This window comes from Megalops cyprinoides, chromosome 7 (genome assembly GCF_013368585.1).
Source record: "Megalops cyprinoides isolate fMegCyp1 chromosome 7, fMegCyp1.pri, whole genome shotgun sequence".
In the NCBI taxonomy this organism is placed as follows: domain Eukaryota; kingdom Metazoa; phylum Chordata; class Actinopteri; order Elopiformes; family Megalopidae; genus Megalops; species Megalops cyprinoides.
In genome coordinates, this window is record NC_050589.1 from 36,373,562 (window position 1) to 36,397,678 (window position 24,117).

At 48.7% G+C, this 24,117-nt stretch overlaps 1 protein-coding gene across 1 annotated transcript in view; it reads left to right on the top strand.

The window, feature by feature from the left end:
- lrp1ab (low density lipoprotein receptor-related protein 1Ab) overlaps window positions 1–24,117 on the top strand; it is a 146,876-nt gene that overhangs the window by 61,834 nt on the left and 60,925 nt on the right. The window contains exons 4-19 of the mRNA XM_036533059.1: window positions 1,821–1,940; window positions 2,049–2,177; window positions 2,401–2,664; window positions 12,164–12,326; window positions 13,126–13,348; window positions 16,334–16,523; window positions 16,781–16,924; window positions 17,321–17,557; window positions 17,935–18,115; window positions 18,615–18,837; window positions 19,112–19,301; window positions 20,648–20,770; window positions 21,077–21,217; window positions 21,717–21,842; window positions 22,332–22,448; window positions 23,022–23,102. Coding sequence (XP_036388952.1) covers window positions 1,821–1,940; window positions 2,049–2,177; window positions 2,401–2,664; window positions 12,164–12,326; window positions 13,126–13,348; window positions 16,334–16,523; window positions 16,781–16,924; window positions 17,321–17,557; window positions 17,935–18,115; window positions 18,615–18,837; window positions 19,112–19,301; window positions 20,648–20,770; window positions 21,077–21,217; window positions 21,717–21,842; window positions 22,332–22,448; window positions 23,022–23,102 — 2,652 coding nt within the window. The remainder of the gene's footprint in view (window positions 1–1,820; window positions 1,941–2,048; window positions 2,178–2,400; window positions 2,665–12,163; window positions 12,327–13,125; window positions 13,349–16,333; window positions 16,524–16,780; window positions 16,925–17,320; window positions 17,558–17,934; window positions 18,116–18,614; window positions 18,838–19,111; window positions 19,302–20,647; window positions 20,771–21,076; window positions 21,218–21,716; window positions 21,843–22,331; window positions 22,449–23,021; window positions 23,103–24,117) is intronic.

The window sequence follows — 24,117 nt, forward strand, 5'->3', positions numbered from 1 at the left end:
GACAGACGGGCGGGTTGTGCTGCCTCTTTGATGGCGTGCCTGCACGTTCTATCTGCTTCAGAAATAGGATGTGCTCAGGGCCTGCGGATGGCCAAGCACAGAGGCTTGCCTCCTCTCCTCACACACCACACAAGCTGCAGCATGATGCTCTTTTCAGTGGGCACTGCGGTGATGCGCACACCTTTGCCAGATCTCCCATTCCCCCCCTTTATCTCTGTCTTTCTTGTCCACCCCTCTCCAACTTTTCCTTGCTTTCTCTCCCTCCCTCGCACTCCTTTTCTCTCTCACTCTTCCTCTCCGCCCCCTCTCGATTGCAGTCTCGACCCGTTTCCCTCCCTGTCACTGTCTTCTCCCCACCTACCCCCTCTCTCTCTCCCTCTCTCTGTCTGTCTCTCAACCACCCCTCTCTGGATTCTCCCTCATTTTATCTCTCTCCCTTTCTGTCCCCCGCCCTCCACACGCGCGCGCGCACACACACACACACACACACACACACACACTGTTAGTTTGTCTGAGGTGTAGTGCCCAGTCTTGGTCTGAGGTTTTGGACCTATTGGCCGGCTGGTCAGTGTGGTATGTGTGGTGGGCAGAACATATTGAGTGCCTGTGGCGGGCTGGGGCCCACGGCCCCTCTGGGCACTGAGGCCGCCTCTATGCCTGCAGGCCCGGGTAGAGCTCAGAATCAGGTGGCTGGCGGACTGCGCTAATTACACACCGACTGAAGTCCGGTCCCCAGCGTTCCTCCGCCACCTGCAACATGGACACATGTCAGAGGATGTGCAGATGTCTACCCCAAATCTTCTGCCAGATCCCCCTCTCTGTCCATCACTCTCCCACATTCTCTCTCCTTCTCCCCCTCTCTCTTTCTGTCAACCTCTGTCCTCTTCCTCTGTCTCTCATCTCCCTTCTTTCCCCCTCTTTTCTCTCTGTTTTCAATCACCCTCTCCTACTCCCTCTCTCTTCGTCTCTCCCTCTTCTCTCAGTCTGTTTTCTGTCTCCCTCTCTTCTCTTCCACTGTCTCTCTCTCCCACCTCCTTTTTCTTCTCTCTCCCTCTTTCTCTGTGTCTCTCTCCTACCGCCTCTCCTTTTTTCCCCCTACTCTGTTTTTTCTGTTTTCTGCCTCCTCTCTCTCCTTCTCTCCCCTGTTCCTCTCTTTGTTTTCTGCCTCTTTGTTTCACCCCCTCTCTCCTTCTCTCTCTATCTTCTCTCTGTTTTATGTCTTTTTCTCCTCCTGTCCCCTCTCTCTGTTGTCTCTCTTTGTCCCTCTCTCTCCTGTCAGTTAGTAAGCACAGGTTGGTCTCCGGTCACCATGCCATTGCCTGTGGGCACGGTGGGCTCCTTTGTTCACTGCTAGTTGCAGATGCTGCCAATGTGCCCCACCCCCGGCCATCCAATTAATTTATGATGGCGGGGTGGGGCTTTGGCAGAGGCAGCGTCCTCCCGCCGTGGGCAGTGTCCTTTCGCCCTCCTTCAGAGGCGATGTCCTTGAGTCCCCTCTGGAGCGAAAGTGATGCCTCTGCGCCCCTACTCACCGCAATTACTGCCAGCATCCGCTGCCCGTGCCGGAGAACAGGCAGAACGGAGGTCTGACCAATTTGAAAATAGCTGTGGGATTTAGATTGGGATCTCCAAACAGATATGCAAAGTACCTCTCCCAGGCGCGTCTGCAGAAAAGCTTTATTGCTTGGTGTGGAGATGGGCATTGAACGGGGTGTGTTGTTTTTAGCGCTACCTCCGGCGAGCCTTTGTGCCGATGCTGTCACGTGGTGCCTGAGAGTGCAAGCAGTGTGACCCCTGTGCCCCGCTGTGTCTCTCCACAGAGTTCGCCTCCAACTGCACGCACTTCGGCTGCCAGGAGAGCTGTGCCGTCACGCCGACGGGGCCCACGTGCTACTGCAGGAACGCCTTCGAGATCGGCGACGATGGGAAGACGTGCAAAGGTAAGCATGGTGCTGCGAGGGCCTCTCCCCAGGCCCCTCCCCATACCCACCGCGTGCCGACATCCTGTGGCTCCCGTCGACTAGGTGACTGACTGTGTGTGCTTTCAGATTTTGACGAGTGCACAGTATATGGGACCTGCAGCCAGACCTGCACCAACAGCGAGGGGGGGTACAGCTGCAGCTGCGTGGAGGGCTACCTGGTGCAGCCGGACAACCGCTCCTGCAAGGCCAAGAACGGTCAGCTCTCATGCGCACACACACACAAACACACACACTCTCACACACTGACATACTCACACCCTATGCAGGTGTCTGTAAGAGGAAGCCTGTTTTAAGAGAGGGTTTGTTTCATTGTACATTGATAGGTGGGGAGTGGTGAATTTCGATTCATGCTTGTGTAAGTCAGGCTGATGTGTCCCTCTCTATCCCCTTGCCTCTGGTACTGGATCTGTGGGTTCAGACCCGGTGGATCGGCCTCCGGTGCTGCTCATTGCCAACTCCCAGAACATCCAGGTCACATATCTGAGTGGCACCGCGGTCCACAGCACGCTGTCCACCAGCACCAAGCAGACCACAGCCATGGACTTCGTCTACGCCCAGGAGATGGTCTGCTGGCTCCACATGGGCGAATCAGCCGCCACCACACAGCTCAAGTGCGCTAAGATCCCCAACCTGAAGAGCTTCACGGACGAGAGGACCATCAACATATCTCTGAGCCTGCACCGTGAGTACAGCCCACCACGGCACAGAGATAACAACACTGTTAGTACAGCAAGACACAGTGCAGACACTAGAGAGCAGGACCCTGAGTACAGCACAGAACCATGAGTTCAGTACAGCACTGAGAGCACAGAACCATGAGTTCAGCACAGCACTGAGAGCACAGAACCATGAGTAAAGTAAATGTCTATGAGTACAAGGAGCACAGCACCATGAATGTGTCACAGACAGTACAAAACCACGCAGAGCAGTGGGACACAGAGAACGCAGTGAAAATGATCATGGAATGACACATTTACAGCAGTGTCCTGCAGCACCGCGCACTTAGCGCACAGTGACAGACCTGCATGGGCTGCCCCAGTGTCCCGGCAGCTTCAGTGTGTGCTTTCCACTCTCCCATCGCACTGTGCCTTTAAGCGAGAGCGTGCGTAATGTTACATGTTATATATCATACATGACAGAGGCTGTTTCCGCGGCACCGTGTAAGCCCCAGTGCAGAGCCCGCATTCCTGCCGAGGACACGCGTGCGCTAAATGTAAGGACAGTGGCAGGCAGCCATGCATCAGCTGAGTGCAGGTCCCACAGATGACACACACACGCCCACACGCAGCACGCAGGGGATCGACCCTGCTGCACACTCTGATTTATGCGTCTGCTAAAAAAAGCTGCTGAAAAACTCCTGTTTGCTCAGAGGCGTTGCTGCGTTTGCCGCAGGCACGTCATCAGAGTGGCAGGCACCCGGTCACATTCAAGGGTTTGGACTGGCCCCTCAGATGAGAGTGTCCCTTTTGTGCCTGGTCAAGACTAACCAAGTTTTGATGGGCTTGTTCAGGAGGAGGGGGGCTTCGCCACATGCCCTTCAGCTGTTGGCACTGCTGGGACAGCTGAAACCTCCAGATTGCCATTTTTTTAAACCTCCCTGTCGCCAAAGGCTGGATGGATTCTGGCCCTCAGTGCGTTTCAGGGCCTATAGGTGCCGCTCTGCAGTGGCTGCATGGCACAGTTAAAGCGTTTGATATTCGTAAACAGGAGGTTCCTTCTTCATTTCACTTCTGGCAGGGCTGCCCTTCATTCATTTCCCAGCCCATGTTGTTCCTTCCTGAAGAGGGTGGGCTGGAATTCAGGTGAAACAGTAGACGTGTGTGTGTGTACCTGTGTTTCCTCAAGCAAGGTAAACACACATGTACACACACTCACACACACACTCACACATGCACACAACACATCACGGCCCCAGGCACGGAAATGTAGCCACGGAAAACAATTTATGATCGACGGACAGGCAGGGGAGCAGTATTTGCACATGTTAGACTGGCGCTACACAAAAGGAGCTCCTTAAGCGCACTGTCAGTAGCAACTGACAGTCAAAAATTAGGCACACATGTAGCATGCCCCATAAAAGCCGTCTTTAATGAAGTCACAGTACGGCTGATACTTTGTATGCCGCAATCTTTCCAATGAGAGAAGAATTAGCGGAACCCAGAAAAAGCCTTTGTCAGCTTAGCAGTGGGATGTTTATGGTGTGCCTTTCAGGGTTAAGGGCTGTGGGCCATCACTTTCTCTTCCCCAATTCTTAGTGAAGATTCACTAACTCCAAGTTTTTGCCCTCTTGAAAGCGGAAGTTTTTTTGCCTCTGGCCTCATCAGTTGGTCATTGTGACTTCATGCTGACAGATCACTTCTTCTGTTTCTATGATATGCAGCTGTGAAACCATGACTTTCTTCCATTTTTGGTGGCAAAACCCATTTTTTAGTCTTACTTCTCCTTCCAGTAGTTGGATTCTGCTGACTAGCAGAATCATTCAGTGCTAGCTTACATGAAGTGTTCACATGAAAAGGGATGGCTTAGAAGTAGCAGATGTGTGTAGATAGAAAGGTAAACTGTGGGCTTTGAGTCTCATTGGGTGTTTAAGGAAGGTGACGTGGAGCCCTGGTGCATCGTGCTGCCTGATTGGCAGTGGTGCCGGTGTTTACATCCCAGGCTCTGGAGCCTGTCATCCCAGCGAAGCCACAACATTCCTGCACCATGGACAGAGTGCTCTAGTGCTCAGCTCCTCCGCTCCAAACACAGCGCCACACACAGCAACACACAGCCACATGCACAGCAACACACAGCCACACACACAGCAACACAGTGCCACATACAGCCACACACAAACAGTGCGACACACAGTGCTGCCCACAGCACAGACATGGTGCAACACACTATGCCACAAGCACAGGAGCACACAGCCATGGACAGCACACACACACACACACACACAAAAAACCCCACAGCAACACCAAAGCAGCGTACAGTCCCACATCAGATATTTTTTATTTTAGAAAATGTATCAAGACCACTGTTATATAGATTATCAATAAGTATATGCTATTTTGCCATGTTTAGGGTAAAGACGCAGGCAGTTCTGATTTGTTCATCCCCATATGATATGAAGTCTGTCATGCCTTTCAAAAGAAAGCTTTTGATTTGATTGCCGTGAAATATTATCATACTGTTTTTAATCTCATTGAGAGAATATTATATCCTGTAGAACACGTACATCCAGGTGTGATGGGACAAAGGGAACGCTACGAGGTTGTCTTGTATTTTCTGACACCTTCAGCCCTGTGCAGAAGTGCTCACTGACACCAGCATAACATGCCGGAAATTCCAGCAGCTGTCCTGAAACTGTCGACTGTGAAATAGCGCCCCCCCCATTTGAGTGTTTCCCAGGGTATGGAAGAGGCTAGGTATAATACTTCTGTAGTTTTAAACGAGAGAGGTCTACTGTCATCCAGTGCTCGGCCCATAGGAAGTGGGGTGGGAGCCATGATACTGTGTTTGGGAGAGGCCTCTGACCGGGCCCGCATAGCCCTGGCCCCCGGCCACACATCGGCCCCGTGCCAGGGAAGCAATTGCAGGGGCTCCCTTTTCCTGCTGCCCCCTATTACTTCCTGTTTCCAGAGGTGCATGCATGGTCGGCCACCCTCTGTGGGGGGATATGGCAAAGAGGAGAAAAGCGAAACTTCTACTCACCTTCGATCGTGGGGCAGCCTCTCAACCCTAGAAAGGCTCCTTCATGTATTTGGCAACCCCATGTGACGGTCCGACCCTGAACCCCGGACATGGGGAAAAAAGGAGCAGCTCAAACTGTGCTAAAGAACTTTCCGGCATCCCAGCTCAAGGGGTTGAATACCCCCCCTCCCCTTGTTTCTTAATCTGCTGGCCAGCACAGATCGGATTACACAAAACTGCGACTAAGCTGCCGACTCCACTCCTCCACGGTTTCACCATTTGGGGGAGCATTACAGATTTCGGGAGGGGGTGACCAGTTGCTGTGATTTCTGAGCCCCATGCGAGGAGCAGATGCACAGTTCAGATGTTTCCTCATGATCCCCCCCTACCTACCCCTTCCATTTTCGTTTGCTCTCTCCTTCTGGTTTCATTTCACTTAATTGGCTGGACAAGACAAAGCAGTGTTGCCAAAACTGTCACACATATATTCTCTCTCTTCCTCAGTCAAGTGGAAAATTGTGTCTCTTTGGTCTTTGTCCAGGTCATGGTCATCCCTTAGTTATGTCTCCTCTGATACACAGTAAAGCTGTTAAAATAAATTTGTTTGCCGTCATTGTATGTAATAGCAGGCCTTGCCTCCTTTACTTGGCAGAATGCAATACCATAATGCACTGCAGTTTTTGGACCTGGAGTTGTTCATTTCATTTTTACTCAAGGTCACTGCGGCCACTCCTTCGGTTCCTCCTCATTTTTCCCATTGGATTAAGACCAGACACATGTTTACACAATTTTTGCTTAGTCTAACTTGCATATTTAAAAACAAAAAGGGAAATAAATAAAGAACAGAACAGAATGTTCAACCTGCATGGTCCTTCAGCTCAAAACATTCATTCCTTAATCTAGAGATCTCAGTCTAGACTACATAGCCTGGTTTAATGGCACTTTGTAGGACTTTTTGTCAGTAGTGATCCAGAGATCTGTTGGCAGTGGACTCAAAGGCTGCTTTTATGAATTGATTGATTTTATCATTCAAACATATATAATTATAGTGTTGCATGTCATGCTGGTTGCACTGATATAATAAATTGACATACATTAAAAGCATTCAAGATGACCGAGAGAGTCACAAATGCATTATGGACCTCTTACGTGCTTCAGGGTTCAAAGTGGCAGGGCAAGTTTTGATATGCACATTTTGGCAGGCAAGGCTTCGGTTGGGCGTTATACAGAATCTGTAATGCATACAAAAGAAAATCACTGTAATTAAGCAATAGAGTAACTGCGCCTGTATAAAAAAGGCATATTGCACAAATATTTAAATGTGTCATCTGTCAGGAAAAGGTGTGTTTCACACTCTGGCTGTGCAGGCTTAACGTGGTCAGAATACAGCACAGAGCCTTTACTTTCTCAGCGTGATTCACGCAGTCATCAGCTGACTGACGCCTGTCGTTGTAGATGCACCTCAGCTGCATAATAAGATCTTCTGTTTGGGTCAGCTGTTTCCATTCTCCCGTCAGCATATTTTTAAAAATGTTTTAATCTGTGGTTTATTTGGTGTTGACTGTGTTGAGGGGTGAGCGGGACAGTCTTAAAGACACAGATACGGGGTGGATACCTGGCTGCGGTTGGTACGGTGCGGGCCGCGTTCCGTCAATCTCCTTACGCCGTCACGCGTCAAAGAGCTGACCCGCTCGCGGCGGGCGGTAGCAGGGGGGTGCACGTTTCTGGCCAAGTGGACATTCGTCGCTTTGTTTAGCTGTTAATCTTCTTCTGGCCGGTGCAGAGACTGCTCAACTGCACCTCTCCTGCCGGGCTCAGTCTTTTTGGGGTTATTGCAATTGTTCGGATGATTGTTATTTTACCCCTCCCTTTGACCTCTCGTTCCAAAAAGCTTGTGTTTTTTGTGTGTGTTTTTTTTTGTCGCCTGCTTGATCGTTTCTCCAGATGGTAACATTGCGTGTCTTAAATCTCTTGGACATTTCAGGCCCCATGTGGGAGAGACGCAGGTCCAAAATTCACTGACAAAGATAGAAATGGCAGTTTCAGGCATCAACACACTATTAGCTCGCTGTGTGTTAACCTGTTGCAGTGTAGAATACAGTCGCCTAACACTTTTACGAATGTGTCCTGTGGTTACGGATCTTTTTTTCCCCAGTTTCAAATGCCTGAAATGTATTTTGCAAATTGAGATTTTTTTTAGAAGAACACATAATGGCAAAAGAAGTGAAGCAAAATAACAAGTTATATAAAAAAGGAAGATGTTTTGTTCCCCCACCTCCAAACAACTTTGTTTTCACGACAAAAGCAAAGCATGCGGAGTTGCGTTAAATTAACTCGGCCTGTTTTTCCTCTCTGCTTGCGGGAGGAGATGGGGGGCCAAGAGGGGAGGCTGGGTGGGAGCAGTTATTTTGGCTTCCTGGCGATACTTTCCATTTACCAGAAACAGAAAGTAAATGAAGGAGAGATGATCTTTTAAAGGAAAAGGGGTTCATTTTTTTTTTTTTTTTTTTTTTGTGAAGCAGCGTGTGGTTGGTTACACAACTCCCATCTGCTCCTAACATGTGGGTTAATCAGTACCTCACAGGACACGCAGCTGGGACTGTTTAGCCCAGAGCGGTGCTGGAATAAGACAAATACCTTTGGGAATGTCCTCACTTCTATTCCCGTAATCCTTGCGTCTTGCACAATCGCCAGCTTCCTCCATTCAAACAGGAGAGCCCAATTGCAGGTCTATAATTATTCATTTATTTGGTGTTTGTATTTTGGTAGCCCCCCCCCCCCCTTTCGGTTGGTACCTTTGTTTACACCATTTATTTCCTGTAGACATACAGACTAATTGTTCAGGATTGGTGGTTGCTTTTTGATGGTGTATTTCCAAACGCATCCAGACCCACCCACACCCATTAGTGCAGCAAAAACAATGTCATTTTGTGTGTGTGTGTGTGTGTGTGTGTGTATGTATAAAACATGAAAACATACATACAGGACATTTATTTACAAACCTGTCTGTTTACTATATATATATATATATATAGATATATATATAGATTTTTTTTTTCTTTTTTGTTTATGCCTGATGGTGTAGGTTCTTGGTGAACCTGGTACCTGAGCCAGCTGTGTGGAGAGATAAGTGGTCCACATTTCAGCCGCGTGGCGCCAGCTCCATCTGGGCCAGACCTTTTGATGATGTATGGTTGTCTGAGCCCCGTCTCCGCGCCCTCTCTCTTACCTGGTCTGGGTGCTGTGCATCTCTTCGGCCTTTTCGCGATCCACAGCACAGGTTTGCACCTAACCAGCAAGCTCCATCGCGTGGTGGCCTGTGAGCAAGGGGGGGGTGCAACCTGCTTTTAATTGTTTTTTGAGATTAACAAGCTTGTCAGTTTTAACAAAGATTTCCCATCAGCAGAAGATTAATTTTTTTCTGTTGATCGTGTCCAACGTGGTAGTATGACCTCAGGGCCTTCACTGGACCTCATTGGGTAGTGTGTTGATGTTGGTGGCAATAGAGAGATCGGAGCTCGTTTGTTCGTAAGAAAGACCAGAAGAACTCAGATCATGTCAGGGCTCCCACACAGCTCAGTCAGCAGAGACGCTGACTTCAGGCACAGGCTGAGCCTGACACCCAGACTCAGGCCTGCCATGTGGGAACATCTGGGTCAAATGCATGCCGTTAACTTTCCTGTTACCGTGATGGATTTCTGTCCTGAGGATCGTTGGAAAAGGTTAAGGGATCTTTGTTGTTGGCGGGGTGGACAGGGCTACTGGCCAGGGTTGTGATGGGGGGGAGGGTGACCATGATCACCTCAAGCACGACCTTGCCAAATTCCAAATTCTGGGTTAAGGGGGAAAAAAACAGTGGGAAAGGGCTAAAATCCTCTCAGGTGGTGAATGATGCTATGCAAAAGGGGATAACGCTACCACATGAGAAAAAGCAGTCCGCTGCTGATGGCTAATCCTTATTTGAATTGGCTCGCTTTCCTCATGAAAATCGATCAGAGGCATATGCAGAACCGTTATAGGCTCAAAGGCCCAGTTTCAGCCCCTCCTGTTTACAGCTCAGTGGCCAGAAATGGCTCTGCCCTGTATGGGACAGACAGTGCAGCCCAGAGGTGCATTTAAGATTAACAGTAAATTAATGGGCACTTTTTAACTGCTGTCACTACTCTGTTGGAGTGGTGCATTCACAGAGGTTGTCAGCTGTTGTGTCAGTCTGCCAGTTAATAATACATATTACAGTTAAAAGAACCCCAGTAGCAGGTATAGACATATTTATGTGTAGGTGTACATATAAATATAAATGTGTGTGTATCTGTATCTGTATGTACATATAGTGTGAGAAGCAGGGGCTGGAGTGTATTAAAAGCTCTTGAAAGGAAAGGCAGCCAGGCAGCTGTAAAAACACAAAGCATTATGGGAGGCATTGGGCCTGGCCTCCCGCAGCTGAGCCCAGCGTGTCTCTGCAGCGCTGCCCTGCCTGTCCCCAGACTCAATGAGACCCGTCAGAAAGAGCCCCATTGTGCAAGAGCAGAGAGCGGACACATGGGGGACCAGACGACCGAGGGCACTCTGTTCCCATTATTAATAACACACTCAGCATTTCAGGTCCCACTGACAGGGCCTGTGATGCAGGAATCGAATCCATTTCTCTGTCCATTATCTGTGCTTCCCTTGAATATGTACATGAAAACCAGAAAGCAGTGGATTCTTAGTACCTATAGATTTCTGGTTTCTCCTTTCAAAATGCTCAGGCTGAGGAACATGGTGCAGCAGGGCTGCTTCCCTAGGGAAAACAGACAGTCTCTGAGCCACTGAGTCATATCCCTTGGCCCCCAAGCCACCATGGGTCTGTGTTCAAATACCGGAGATGACCGCAGGACTTCTGGGGAAAAAGGGCTCAGGGGTTATTAGCATGCAAACCCACCAGAAATGTCTGTGACCAGCAAATGGGTCCCGCGGGTGGGAGAGTCTGTGTGGGGTTCTGCATACACGTGTGTGTGTGTGTGGGGATGTGGATGTAGATGTGGATTTAGCATTGCTTAATTTGGACCAGGGTTCAGTCTTGCAAAAGTGAATCAGTCCCCTGTCAATTTCCCGCACTCGCACCCACAGGGTCATGTACAGGCAAACACCCACACTTGGCCCAGTCAAGCTGATGTCTGCATCTCGCAACTCCATGCAACGCAACCAGCACAGACCGTGCGACATCACCCGTGACTGCTGTGGACAGGCTCAAAGGAAATGACTCACATCAGCAAAAGCTCAAATCTGCCACAGCTGATGACACATAGACTTGTTGTCATCGGCTTATGCTTGATTTTTCAACTACAGGGACTAATTATGTAAATAAAGAACATACTGGCACAAGTGTTTGATTTATTTGAAACATCCCAATTTTTCTTTTGCATGAGATGGTATGCCTAAAAGGTTGCTGTATAGGTGTAACATTGTAGGATTGTACAGCTCTACCTTTTCTATGTGTGCTGGCTCAGTGTCACGCTGTCTCTCTCTGTGCTTTGAATCGGTGTAAAATGTCCAGGAAATTACTTGTGTCACCTTCAATAGAAAGCCAAGAGGAGTAAAAGGCATACACCGTGCTTTTTTGTATGAGGAAAAGAATTGCAGGCCGCTGAGATAATTGGGGGAAAAACAGAATGTTCCTCCGCATAATAAGGCTTGTCCTTGGATACATCTGACAGTTTTTTTAATATTTATTATTATGTATTATTTTGGCAGACACCCTTGTCCGGGGGGACTTTGGAGAGTGTTAGAAATTACAGTGCAGGGCATAAATGGCAGATAAACAAGTACAGTAAATCCTGCAGCCTAGAACCAAGTGCAGGGCAAAGCACAGCCAACTTGGATTCCAGAACAGTTACAGCATAAATCAGGCCATAACTGCGCAGCCGTGATGGGCTGCGGCCGAGGAGAGGGCAGGCAGGTGTGCCGTGTCAGTGCGGGTGGGGGGGAGCTGCGGGGAACCTGAGACCATCAGGGTGTGGTGCAACACGGCATAGACTCATGGGACAGTGCCCAGGGGGCCAGAGCCATGACACACTGTTTATGTAGCATCAGCAGTGTGTCCTGGATCAATGAGGCAAGCGTGAGATAAATATGCACAAACACCATCAGAAGTTGTTGATGCGCGTGAAAGATGCATGCAGTATGGCTTACGACAAGGGCAACAAATTCTGCTCTTCATTCGGTGGGACACTGTAACTGTATATGTACCAGTTGGAAGTCACTGCAGTTACGTCCTCTAATTGGGTGGATGACCAGTCCGTTTGCCTCTGTCAACGACTCCCCTCTTTCCTGATTTGGTTTGGATCTTATTCCAGCTGTGCAGCCTTGCCAACACAAACAGGGATAGGAACTCATTATTCACAAACTTTTGTCTTTCTCCCCCCCTTTCCTCTATCTCTCCGTCTCCCCTCCCCTTTTTCCCCATCTCTCTCTCCCTCCCATTCATTCTTTCTTTCCCCTTCTCTCTTTTTCTCTCAATTCTCCAGATGTGGAACAGATGGCCATCGATTGGCTGACAGGAAACTTCTACTTTGTGGATGACGTGGATGATCGCATCTTTGTTTGCAACAAGGAAGGGGACACCTGCGTCACACTTTTGGACCAGGAGCTTTACAACCCCAAAGGGATCGCCCTGGACCCCACCATGGGGTGAGCTCCTCCCTCCCTTGTCCCGTGCACCATCACCCCCAAGGGTTGCTATCTGTGCCCCTGTTTTCAGCCGCATGGAACTGACTCACAGTCTTTCCTCGTGCTCAGACATTACACTGTTTATCATCTTAACATCCGCCCACCTAACAGCTAACATTCTATTTTATCATTTACACAACTGGACATTGACTGGAGCACGTTCAGTTTGAGCACTCAGCTCAAGGGGACAATAGTCATGCCCCACCCAGGGTTTCAGGCATGACATTCTGGTTTAAAAAAAAGGCAATTTCCTTTTCTACAAAGCCCACCCGGTCACTCGGATGCGGTTGTGGTTTAGGCTGTGGACAGACACCAGCGTTGCTCAATTGCGATGAGCCTCCCCACCCCTCCCCCCTCTCTGTTGTCCCTGGGGGGTCTGCTCCTTAGACTTGGCAGGCGACCTTCAATGTGTCATATGAATTGAGCAACCAACAATCCTGTTCCCGTTGTTGCCCAATCAAAAGGAGCCTGACATCCAGCAACAGGTCGAAAATAAGATTTGTGCAATGGTTACATGCCATTTGCTAATTCACTAGCTTTTTTTGATATTGAGGCAAAAAGCATGTTCTTATGAACGTGAACATCTGTGGCTATTCCATTGTTGTTACATTGCAGTATGAGTGCTTACAATACAGTGCTGACTCTTTCCACAGTCTGAAGTACTAAACCGTTCTGATTCTGTTTATCCTATTTTTATTCTATCCCCTTCCCTGTTCTCTACTCCCCCCTCCATCTTTCTCCCTCTTTCCTGTATATGCAGGAAGGTTTTCTTCACTGACTATGGTCAGATCCCGAAGGTGGAGCGCTGCGACATGGACGGGCAGAACCGCACCAAGCTGGTGGACAGCAAGATCGTCTTCCCCCACGGCATCACGCTGGACCTGGTCAACAGGCTGGTGTACTGGGCCGACGCCTACCTGGACTACATCGAGGTGGTGGACTACGAGGGCAAGAACCGGCACACCATCATCCAGGGTCTGCTGGTGGGTCTCCCTGTGTCCCATCTGCGCTCCGCTTAGACACATGTCCTGCAGGCCACAGTCCATGTCAGAATGAATTGCTTCAAACCTGAATGCAGATACTCTCACACCCACAGACTGTATATATCAGAGAAAATAACATGAGTAAAAGCCACGCAAATGTATATGCTCTCACAGCCCATTGAAAGCCTGTGCAATACTGGTATTCTGCTGTACCCTTCTACATGTGCTTGAAATGCATGCATCATGGTTGTGTAAAGCAAACCAGTATTTTGCCGCAGGTATCCGTGTCTGAGCTCACTGCAATGTTCTGTAGCACCAAGTTTGCACTGTACTGTCATGACGGTGCAGAATACCTACATTGTGTAAATTTCTGCACATATTGTGTAGGAGGTGTTTTTGACTGTAGTGGTTGCCTTCTGTTTTCACTTGCACAGCAGGCAGTGGCGCGTTGCACTGTATAATCAACCTCTGCATTTTTGCTTGGATGCTCCAAAGTCCTTGACCAAAATTGGTAACTTTGTTGAAAACAGTTTGTATGCAGGTTTTGTAATGCTTTTGCACCCCTTGTTCTGAAATCACCAGTTGCATATTAGGCTTCTCTCACTGTGACATTGCACAGATGAATGATTTCAGAGGGCATGGCAGTGGCTGGTGGCGCTGTGTGTGAATGCAGCTGAAGGAAAGGAGAAAGACTCACACACTAACAAGCAAAGCAAAGAATTCATTCTCAGACAATACTTCATCTTTGAGTGAAGTGTGCATAGCACGGGATGAACATGTCAGTCACAGCAAGGTCAGATTTAGTATCAGACAGTGGTTCAGATGCCCGAACATCATTAAGGCACTGAAATAGCTGTGGGTTTTCAATGCCATTTGCTGGCTTTGTCTGTTATTTTACAAAAACTGTAAGACTTTGATTACATTATTGTCATTTAGCAGACGCTCCTATCCAGAGCGACGTACATAGGTTACAATTTTTACGTTGCCTGTTTATACAACTAAATATTTACTGAGGCAATTTTAGGTTAAGTATCTTGCCCAAGGGTACAACAGCAGTGGCCCAGCAAGGAACTGAACCAGCAAAGAACTGAACCAGCCACCTTTTGGTTACGAGCTCTGCTCCTTACCACTATGCTACACTGCTGCTGGCTTTCAAAATAGAATTGTCATTTCGGGACCTCTAACACCAAGCACGAGGTATGAAGCGGTGGAGTCAATGATGCTGGTTGAAGTTTAATTTACATCGAAGTGTGGATGTTTGCGGAGTCTGCCCCTCGCTCCATTCGAAAACCCTGTTTAAAGGGGCGAGACGTCGTCGGATCTTGTTGATGGGGCCACTGATCTTCATCGGGGCACTGCCTGAAAGATTTAAGGCACCCTATTGACTGTCCCCCCTTCGTAGCCTGTTAGCAGCTCCTTGAAGTGGCCTGGCTGCCGCCGGTACTGTGGTAATGATCCTAATGAGGCTGCCAGACTTGCGGTGAGAGGATGATTCAGGGACCCTGGTCGTTTTTCCTTTCTGATAGCACAGTGTCGTGCTGAACACTGCTGCTTCAAAAAAGCGAACTGAGGGCTGCTGAGCTCAGGGCTGCCCTGATGTCCAAGTTCTGATCATTATGCTGTGATGTTGATAATGGGTAACGGCAGCATAATAATTAAGGAGCTGGGCGTGAAGTCCCTTGGGACTGTTGCTGCCCTAATCAGGACTCTTAACCTGAATTGCTTTTGTGGATGGCAGTGTAGCATAGTGGTAAGGAGCATGGCTCATAACTGAGAGGTTGCCAGTTCGATTCCCCGCTGGGGCACTGCTGTTCTGCCCTTGGGCAAGGTACTTAAGCCTCAACTGCCTCAATAAACATCTTGCCGTATTAATGGATAACATGGAAATTTTAACCTATGTAAGTCACTTTGGATGAGAGTTGTGCAAGTTGGTGTGGATTAGGGTGCCTGCTAATAAAATACATAAATCTAATCAAATAACACAACAGTGCAAAATTACATGAATTCAACGGAATTCAGAAGCATAGCCTGCCACATGGCTGAACCATACATCTAGAAATAAATATTTCAGATAAGATGTACTTTGGAAAGTAAGAGTATGACCAGATTTTATATCTGCTATGATTTTTTAATATATGCTCATTAGAGAATATTGAATTAGAATGATATGAATTGAATTATTAATGAGTATGAGTCGACTCCTCATAAAAGGAGTCGAGCCTACCATGACATTGTGCACTTAACAGGAGTAAGTGTGTGCATTTGGGTGAAATGAGCAGCCTGTGCGCAGGAGCCCTGTGCCATAAAGATGTAGGTGTACTCCACTTCTGAGCCAAAGATAGAAGTGACCAATTCATTATATAAATAATGACCCCTTTAAAAAATGTATGTTATCCTGGTAGATAATGATGCCTACCAACTTGCATTCACATGAAATACAGTTCTTTAACAGTTATGTCATTTTATGCCACCATTTACCTATCAGTTTGGCATACCACACCTATGGGATACACCTATGCATACAGTTGAAACTGCATACGCTTTATAACCGCAAGGTTTCATGCATTTCGACTGGTCATGCAACTAAATTGCGCAGTCAAAGAAAAGTATTCATTTACAGAGTCATTACAGATGCTGTGCAATAAAGCAGAATATGTGGTTGCCTGTTGGTGGAGTTCGCTGCTTTTAATGTGCAGTATCATACATGTTGTGTAACGGTTATGGTCCTGACCTGGAACCCTAACGATAGAGTACTTACACCCTTGGGCAAGGTACAGTACTTAACCTGAATTGCTTCAGGACAGTAGCTGTACAAATGGATGGTCTGTGAAGCTGTTCCAGTTGTCTCGGATGAGCCATTTGGTAGTATAATGTTCTAATCAGAACAGCTTGTCTTCTGTTTGTGGTTCTCTTCTCCACTGACCTTTGGTGACCTCACAATTGCTGTCCCTCAATTTCTGAGCTTGCTCTCCCTCCCTCTGGTAGATTGAACACCTGTATGGCCTGACGGTGTTTGAGAACTACCTCTACGCCACCAACTCTGACAACGCCAACATGCAGCCCAAGACAAGCGTCATTCGCGTCAACCGCTTCAACAGCTCTGACTATCAAGTAGTCACCCGTGTGGACAAGGGGGGTGCCCTACATGTGTACCACCAGAGGCGCCAGCCACCAGGTAGCCACGTTTGCATCTGACCCCAGCCCCTCTCTGGGGGCTTCCACATCGGTACAGCCCATCCTGTCCCTCAGAGAGAAAGATTTGTGGATGTGGATATCACTTGTGTATGGTTCTGCATACAGCTTGGTCTCCTAGTTGTAACCATGCACACTCCCTCTCTTTTCCCAATGCACCTTTTTGCTCACCCATCCTCTTTCTCTCTGTTTCGCATTCTTTTCTCTCTCTCACCATCCACTCTGTCTTTCGGGATGCAGTGCGGAGCCATGCCTGTGAGCCGGATCAGTTTGGGAAGCCGGGCGGATGTTCGGACATCTGCCTGCTGGGGAACAGCCATAAGACACGCACCTGCCGCTGTCGCTCCGGGTTCAGCCTGGGCAGCGATAGCAAGTCCTGCAAGAGTGAGTACATCATGTCCATTCAGCACCAAGAGTGAATACATTACATCCAATCAGCACCAACATTGAGTGCATCCCATCCAATTAGCGTGCCTGAGTGACTACTTCACCTCAAATCAGCATGCAAAAGTGTTGTGCAGCCCAGCGGCACACATGACTGGGTATTGCATATGTCAGCGCACAAGGGAGTACAGAAGACCCAGTCAGGACACAAGTACCACACACGCAATTAGAGCACAAAAGCCAGTTTTACACAGCCAGTCAGCACACAAGAGTATTGCTCAACCAAATGGCACACGAGAGGGTGTTGTACACCCAGGCCCCACTGAGCAGTGAGCGCTACCCACCCGGTCAGCGTGCGCCCCTCAGCAGTAAGCAGAGCGTTGTGTGTGTTTGCAGAGCCGGAGCATGAGCTCTTCCTGGTCTATGGGAAGGGCCGGCCGGGTATCATCCGCGGCATGGACATGAACGCCAAGGTGCCGGACGAGTACATGATCCCCATCGAGAACCTGATGAACCCCCGCGCCCTGGACTTCCACGCCGAGAGCGAGTTCATCTACTTTGCCGACGCCACCAGCTACCTCATCGGCCGGCAGAAGATTGATGGCACCGAGAGGGACACCATCCTGAAAGAGGGTATGAAAGGGGTTAAATTCCTGGGGCCTGGGGGAGGGATGTGAACACAGCAAGTTATTATCATGTATTAACAGTTCAAGCGAGGAAAGCAGGTACAGGATGCATTGTAGAGCCTCCTCACTGATCAGGGTGAAGTTGGCATACGTAGATCTGGAGGAAAACAAGGCCTTATGCACATCACAGATTATCCTGAGACAGAGAGGTAATAAGCTTTTTGGTATTGCATTCACCAGTACCCCTTGGATATGACACACCATCACATTAAATTGAAAGTAGGACCTCAGTTAATGTCCAGAGGTGGAGGCAACTCAGAGTGTCAGGGTGGAAGGAAAGACATTTTGGCTCTGTGAAGCGTGAGACATTTTGCTTCTGTCCAGGGATCCACACGGTGGAAGGCATTGCAGTGGACTGGATGGCTGACAACTTGTACTGGACGGATGACGGTCCCAAGAAGACCATCAGTGTGGCCCGGCTGGAGAAGGCATCCCAGACCCGCAAAACCCTCATTGAGGGCAAGATGACCCACCCTCGCGCCATTGTGGTTGACCCTCGGCATGGGTGAGAGAAAGAGATTTAGGTGGAAAATCAAGCCCCTGGCATACCTTTGGCAGGATTTGGGAGTAGAGCATAAGGAAGAGGTTAGGGTAGGGGTTGGGGGGTGGGGGGGGGGGGGGGGGGGGGGGGGGTGCTGGTTTATGTAAAGAAGGGGCTGAATGATGAAGAGGCCAGACCTGCCAAGGAGTTTGCGTCAGGCTCCACTCATCCTGCCAAGAATGAGACTATAAATCGTATGGAATATCCAATAAATTTTGTCACTCCATTTCCTGTACAACTCTGAGCCTTCCCTTTAGATCTGTTTGGACTCTTGCTATTCCTCTGTCCCTCTGCAGGGTGCCTGTCAGTCACAGGGTTTAAAGTGAGTGCCCCACAGTCCCTCCCCGCCTACAGCCTGCAGCGGGTGTTCTGTCAGGGACTGTAGATAAGCTGTGAATGTCCACTGCCTCCCAGTGATCCGGCCATGCAGAGACTTGTCTCAGAGAGACTGGCTGTGTTTCAGGTGGATGTACTGGACGGACTGGGAGGAAGACCCTAAGGAGAGCAAGCGGGGCAAGATCGAGCGGGCCTGGATGGACGGCACCAACCGCAACATCTTCCTCACGTCCAAGACCGTCCTGTGGCCCAACGGCCTGAGCCTGGACATCCCGCAGGGCATCCTGTACTGGGTGGACGCCTACTACGACCGCATCGAGATGGTCTACCTCAACAACTCTGAGCGCAAGGTGTGGATATGAAGGAAATGGGGGGCTAACGTGGGGAGACTAAGACTGAGGAAGTTATGATTTATGTGTAGCACAGCGCATCGTCTATCGTATCAGTTGTTAGGGATATTTTCCCATTTTGATTGTTGTTGCAACAAGAATGAGAGATGGGGTAGACCAAGAAGGCACTTTGATGATGCTGTTGTGGTGGAGGGTGAAGGAGGCTTTTTGGGCTCTGAAGCTTTTAGTGTAACCTCACTCACCCCTACCATGTGTCTTCCATTTATCCAACCAGACGGTTTATGAGGGCCAGGAGCTGAACCACGCCTTCGGCCTCTGCCACTACTCTCACTTCCTCTTCTGGAATGAGTACCGCAGCGGCAGCATCTATAAACTGGACCAGATCACCAAGAACGTCACCCTGCTGCGCAATGAGCGGCCGCCCATCTTCGGGATCCGCACCTACGATGCCCAGCAGCAGCAAGGTACCTGCGGCCATCTTCTGCCCCTGTCTCTCCACACACCTCTTACACAGTTACAGTTATACTGTTCACAGGCAACATCACACCACGTACATGTTAAATACACTTGTGCCGCAGGCTGGAGTAAAAGAAGAAAACATGGAATCTGATTGGTTGAGGAGGTCTGAATTTACTTAGATTTTACAGCTGGGCTATTGTTGAAAGCCCACAGTTGAAAGACAGTTCTAGAAGAAATGGCCTGAATAGAATGGCATTTAGAGTTGAGTTTGTGTATTGATTTTGATTTTAGCTTCTCATTCAGTGCCGTTACCATTCATCACTTTTGACTGTTGCTCCATACCCCCAGTAGATGCACTCAATTACTTTATCTTGAAGTGCAGTTAACTCTGGAAATGCACCCAGTGTCAACCCCAATTCCACCTGTTTCTTTCTCACTTGTGAACAGCAAGATGAATGTTGCCATTTTCATTCTTGCAGCTAGCCAGGGAGCCCAGTGTGAATAGAGAGACAAACAAAAGACAGTTCCTCCCCCATGCAATTAGTGATGTCTTTGTCTGGTTGGATGTGTTTAGGGTTTACTTTTAAACTGATTTCTGTCAATGGGGTATTGCACAGTTTTCTTGGCATTAGGCCAGACTGCCTTTGCCAGTTCTGTAAACTTCCTTAAAGGTCCAGGTAAATCTATGGCACAATAAATAAATTGTCTGTTTTGTTACCTAATCGCAAAACAAATATGTTGCACTTACTTGTAAGTGCTGTGTCTGCACTGTTGAACCAAAAGAGGTCTGATGAAAGGCAGGTGGTTGTGAATATTTATTAGTGGTAAGACTCCAGCTTGTTTGCTTCTGGTTCTATTCACTATGGACTTTTTGAACGTTTTTCAACAACTCATCAATCATTCAGAACCAAAGTACATCTAAGGCTTGCCTGCATATGAATGTTCATTGGGAGCTGCCATCACAAGAGCTATTTTAGGGGGCAACTGGAACTCTTTTCATTACATCCATGAAGGATGTAGATTCTGAGATCTCACTAGTAGTTAACAGTCTCTGCTGAAACCATCAAGGGGAGATCAGTCAGAGCCTAACCCTGATTAAGTGAAAAGAAGTGCAGCAAACAAAAAAAATAAACATGTGGTGCCAGGTTCATCTTCGCCTATGAAGTGTAAGCTTTTTGTTTAACAGACTTGTGGTTTTATTAGTCCCTTTGCTTAAGTAGAAAACAGGTTGGTTTTTTACACTTTTCATTTTACTCAACATGCAGTGTGCAGTAACCCCAAGATTTGTATGTGGAGAAGGAAGGATACAGTATTTCTGTTGAGCACACCGTTTCTGTGTGTGTTTCTCCAGGGACCAACATGTGCCGTGTGAATAACGGAGGCTGCAGCAGCCTGTGCCTGGCCACCCCGGAAGGCAGAACCTGCGCCTGCGCAGAGGACCAGCTGCTGGACTCGGACAACGTCAGCTGCAAAGGTGAGAGCAGCTGGGCCAGCTTTGAAATCCATCATTCCCATCACGCCTCTCATCCACTGATATTAGCTGAGAAAGGGCGCTTACTGCTACTCATGCATAGTAAGTGGAAATTACTGAAATGCAGGGGAATTCCCGAGTATTCAGTAAATCCGAGTTCGATTTGGCGTAGCCATCTTAGGAACAGAATTGTAACGGTGTTCACAGAAAACAGTTCATGAACAGATATTTCATGGATGGAAAAAGAAGAGCAGAGTTACTGGGGGACCGGTCAGTAACTCCCCCAACCCCCTCTTCCCCTTTCCTCAGCGAACCCGTCCTACATCCCCCCGCCTCAGTGCCAGCCCGGTGAGTTCGCCTGCAAGAACAACCGCTGCATCCAGGAGCGCTGGAAATGTGACGGAGACAATGACTGCCTGGACAACAGTGACGAGGCGCCCGAGCTCTGCCGTGAGTGGCACACCCTGTCCCCCGACCCCTGACCCCCAACCCCTGACCCCTGCCACGTCATGATCACCGCTGTTTCTGATGCTGCTCTTCCCCTGGGGGACGTAAACGGCCAGATTCCCAAACTTTGAAGCCTTGGATTATAAGCGAGTACAGAATTTCTGGTTTATCCCAAACCAGCATGACCCCCCTTTAGGATCAGGCTTCCCTTCTCTCTAACAGTGCATACCCCTTGCCAGTGTAACAACACAAGCTTGATCCTATAAAAATAAAAAAGAACAAAGTGTATGGTAAATATAAAATGGTTAGACATGACTGTGTTTGGTGGTGTGTATGTGTAAGTATGTGTGCGCACCCATATGTATGTAAGAGTGTGTAAGAGTGATATCAGTCTCCAAGTATGACTGTAGTCACAGTAGAGATGCAGAGCACCTTTTGAAAACCTAAGACCAAAGGCAGAGCTGTCTTTTCTGAGAGTGACAATGGCACCCCCTCCCCCCAGATCAGCACACCTGCCCTGCTGACCGCTTCAAGTGCCAGAACAACCGCTGCATCCCCACACGCTGGCTGTGCGACGGGGACAACGACTGCGGCAACGACGAGGACGAGTCCGACAGCACCTGCTCAGGTACGCCAGTAACCGCAGCAGAACGCTCTGTGTGCATCCGGCAGCTGCTCATGTCCTGTGATTTCTCCTATTAAATACTGCTCTGCTAGCTGATAGATGCGCTGACATTTCATGTGGTTGGGGAAGGTGGGTGGAGGGAGCCATTCAGAGTTGAATATAGAGCAGCCATCAGGAAAGTGGAAGTGAACTAGCAGTATAATGGCATGCTGTTTTGATTAAGTGTGGATTCAGCCCCGGCATCCTATCTCTGAAGGGGTTTCCCGGACAAGCGAGAGTGTTACTTGTGCTGCAGCAGCTATTTTCAGCATAGTTTTTGGGGGTGGGGTGTTAGGGTCGCTGGGGACTTGTTGTGGCACTTCATGAAGGGTGGAGGAATTTACTAGGAAAATGGCTGTTCGGGCCCAGTACAGCAGACCCATTAGATGCACTCTGGACTCGGTTTGGAAAATAACGCATTGTGTAACTGACTCTGACCCTGTCCCTGTCCAGCCCGCACGTGCCCCGCCAACCAGTTCTCATGCTCCAGCGGGCGCTGCATCCCCATCTCCTGGACCTGTGACCTGGATGACGACTGTGGCGACCGCTCTGACGAGCCGGCCTCCTGCGGTGAGTTCCCCCCTCCCCGCCAGCTGCAGCGTCGCTTCACGCCAGTCCCTTCCCTTGGTGATCACACGTGTTCACATCACTACATCCCTATTGTCTGCTTCCCCTTATTTGTGTTTTTGAGGCGTTAAGTCAAGATGGATCGAAAAGTCATCACCAATCATGGAAATCACAGCCAGGCCTATTCGTGTTTGTAAGCAGAGGGGAAACGCTGTCATAAATATTCATTAAAGCCACTTGGATTTCTCATCATCCCTGGGAATAGCACCCCAGGGTACAGAGCCCTCTTTGATAATGAGGTCACAAAAGACACGGCTGTGTGTGTCAGTTACTCTCAAATACCTACACTGAATGCCTCACGGAGCCATTTTGGGTCCAGTAGGCCGCTGTGTGTCCGCTTGACACCCACCTGACCTCTTCTGGAAGAAAAACAGAAGCAATATATATGCAGACATTTATTCCAGCGTTCATTTCTATTTCCCAGACTCATGAAACCAGACTAAATGTGTCTTGGTCGATTTCCAGGAGATTGTTTTAATGAAAGTGCCTCTCTCTCTCTCTCTCTTTTTTTAACAGCCTACCCCACCTGCTTCCCTCTCACTCAGTTCACCTGCAACAACGGCAGATGCATCAACGTAAATTGGCGCTGCGACAACGGTGAGCGTCCACGCTTCTCCTTTGGCCTTCCTCCATCTCCCTCTCCTCCTCTTCCTTCTGTGAGGTGCAGTCTGAGAATTCTCCCTGCCGTCTGATAGTCGCACAGCAGTGGCGTCAGTCACCAACAGTGGGAGAGAATCTGAAACACGTCGCCTACCCTGAAACCGGTGGAGCTGTCGCATGTTATCGGTGGTTTGCTGCCAAGAGCAAAGTCTTTTGACCACGTCACACAAGCCAATGACTGATAGCTCCACCTATCACAGTCTCATGAAGCATCTATAGCCTGCTGTTCATTTCAAACCTCAGCTGAAACGTGACCGGCAAGGGAAGTCTGTTTTCTGTCCTTTTTTCCTTCCCCAAGGCCCCTGTTTGGTGTCCCTCCTCCAGCAAGCTGTTGAAAGATCCACCATATGCTCCTTCAGACCACTTCCAGTAAAACAGCATCAATATTAATGAGTCTTTATTTGCTTTGTTGCACATCTCTCAGTTGAAATTTCACCATACACTTTAAAGCCAGGTCTGTGTGTGCTGTTGGCCCGCTGTTTTGTTTCTGGTTACCTGTTAAGTGTGAAAAGGATTGTGGATGCAGTCATATTTCCATCGCAGCTCACACCTCAGTCTACCCTGGCTTATGCTGTGGGGAGGGTTGTAGAGCACCATAATGGCAGTCCTGTCAGCACAGCTTTGTAAGGGACATCCTGAAATCAGCACTGAGAGAGAGAGCCAATTATAATTCACTGCCTCATCTACTAGGCTGTCAGCTTTTCTCTTATCAGAATCGATGCCCTGCTTCTCCTTGTGTGTGGGTGTTTCATGTGTATGTGCTGTCTGTTTGCAGAACCTTGCTCTGTGTGGGGAGGCATAGCTTTCAGTCAGGCCTTAGAGGCAGGATGAAGCAACTGAAGCCTCACAATCCCCAGCTTAGGAGTTCTCTGACCAGAACTCAGCTGTAAAGGTTCATAGGTGTCTAGTCAGGTGTTTGTCAGTTACTACAGTTGCCTTATATGTGCAGCCC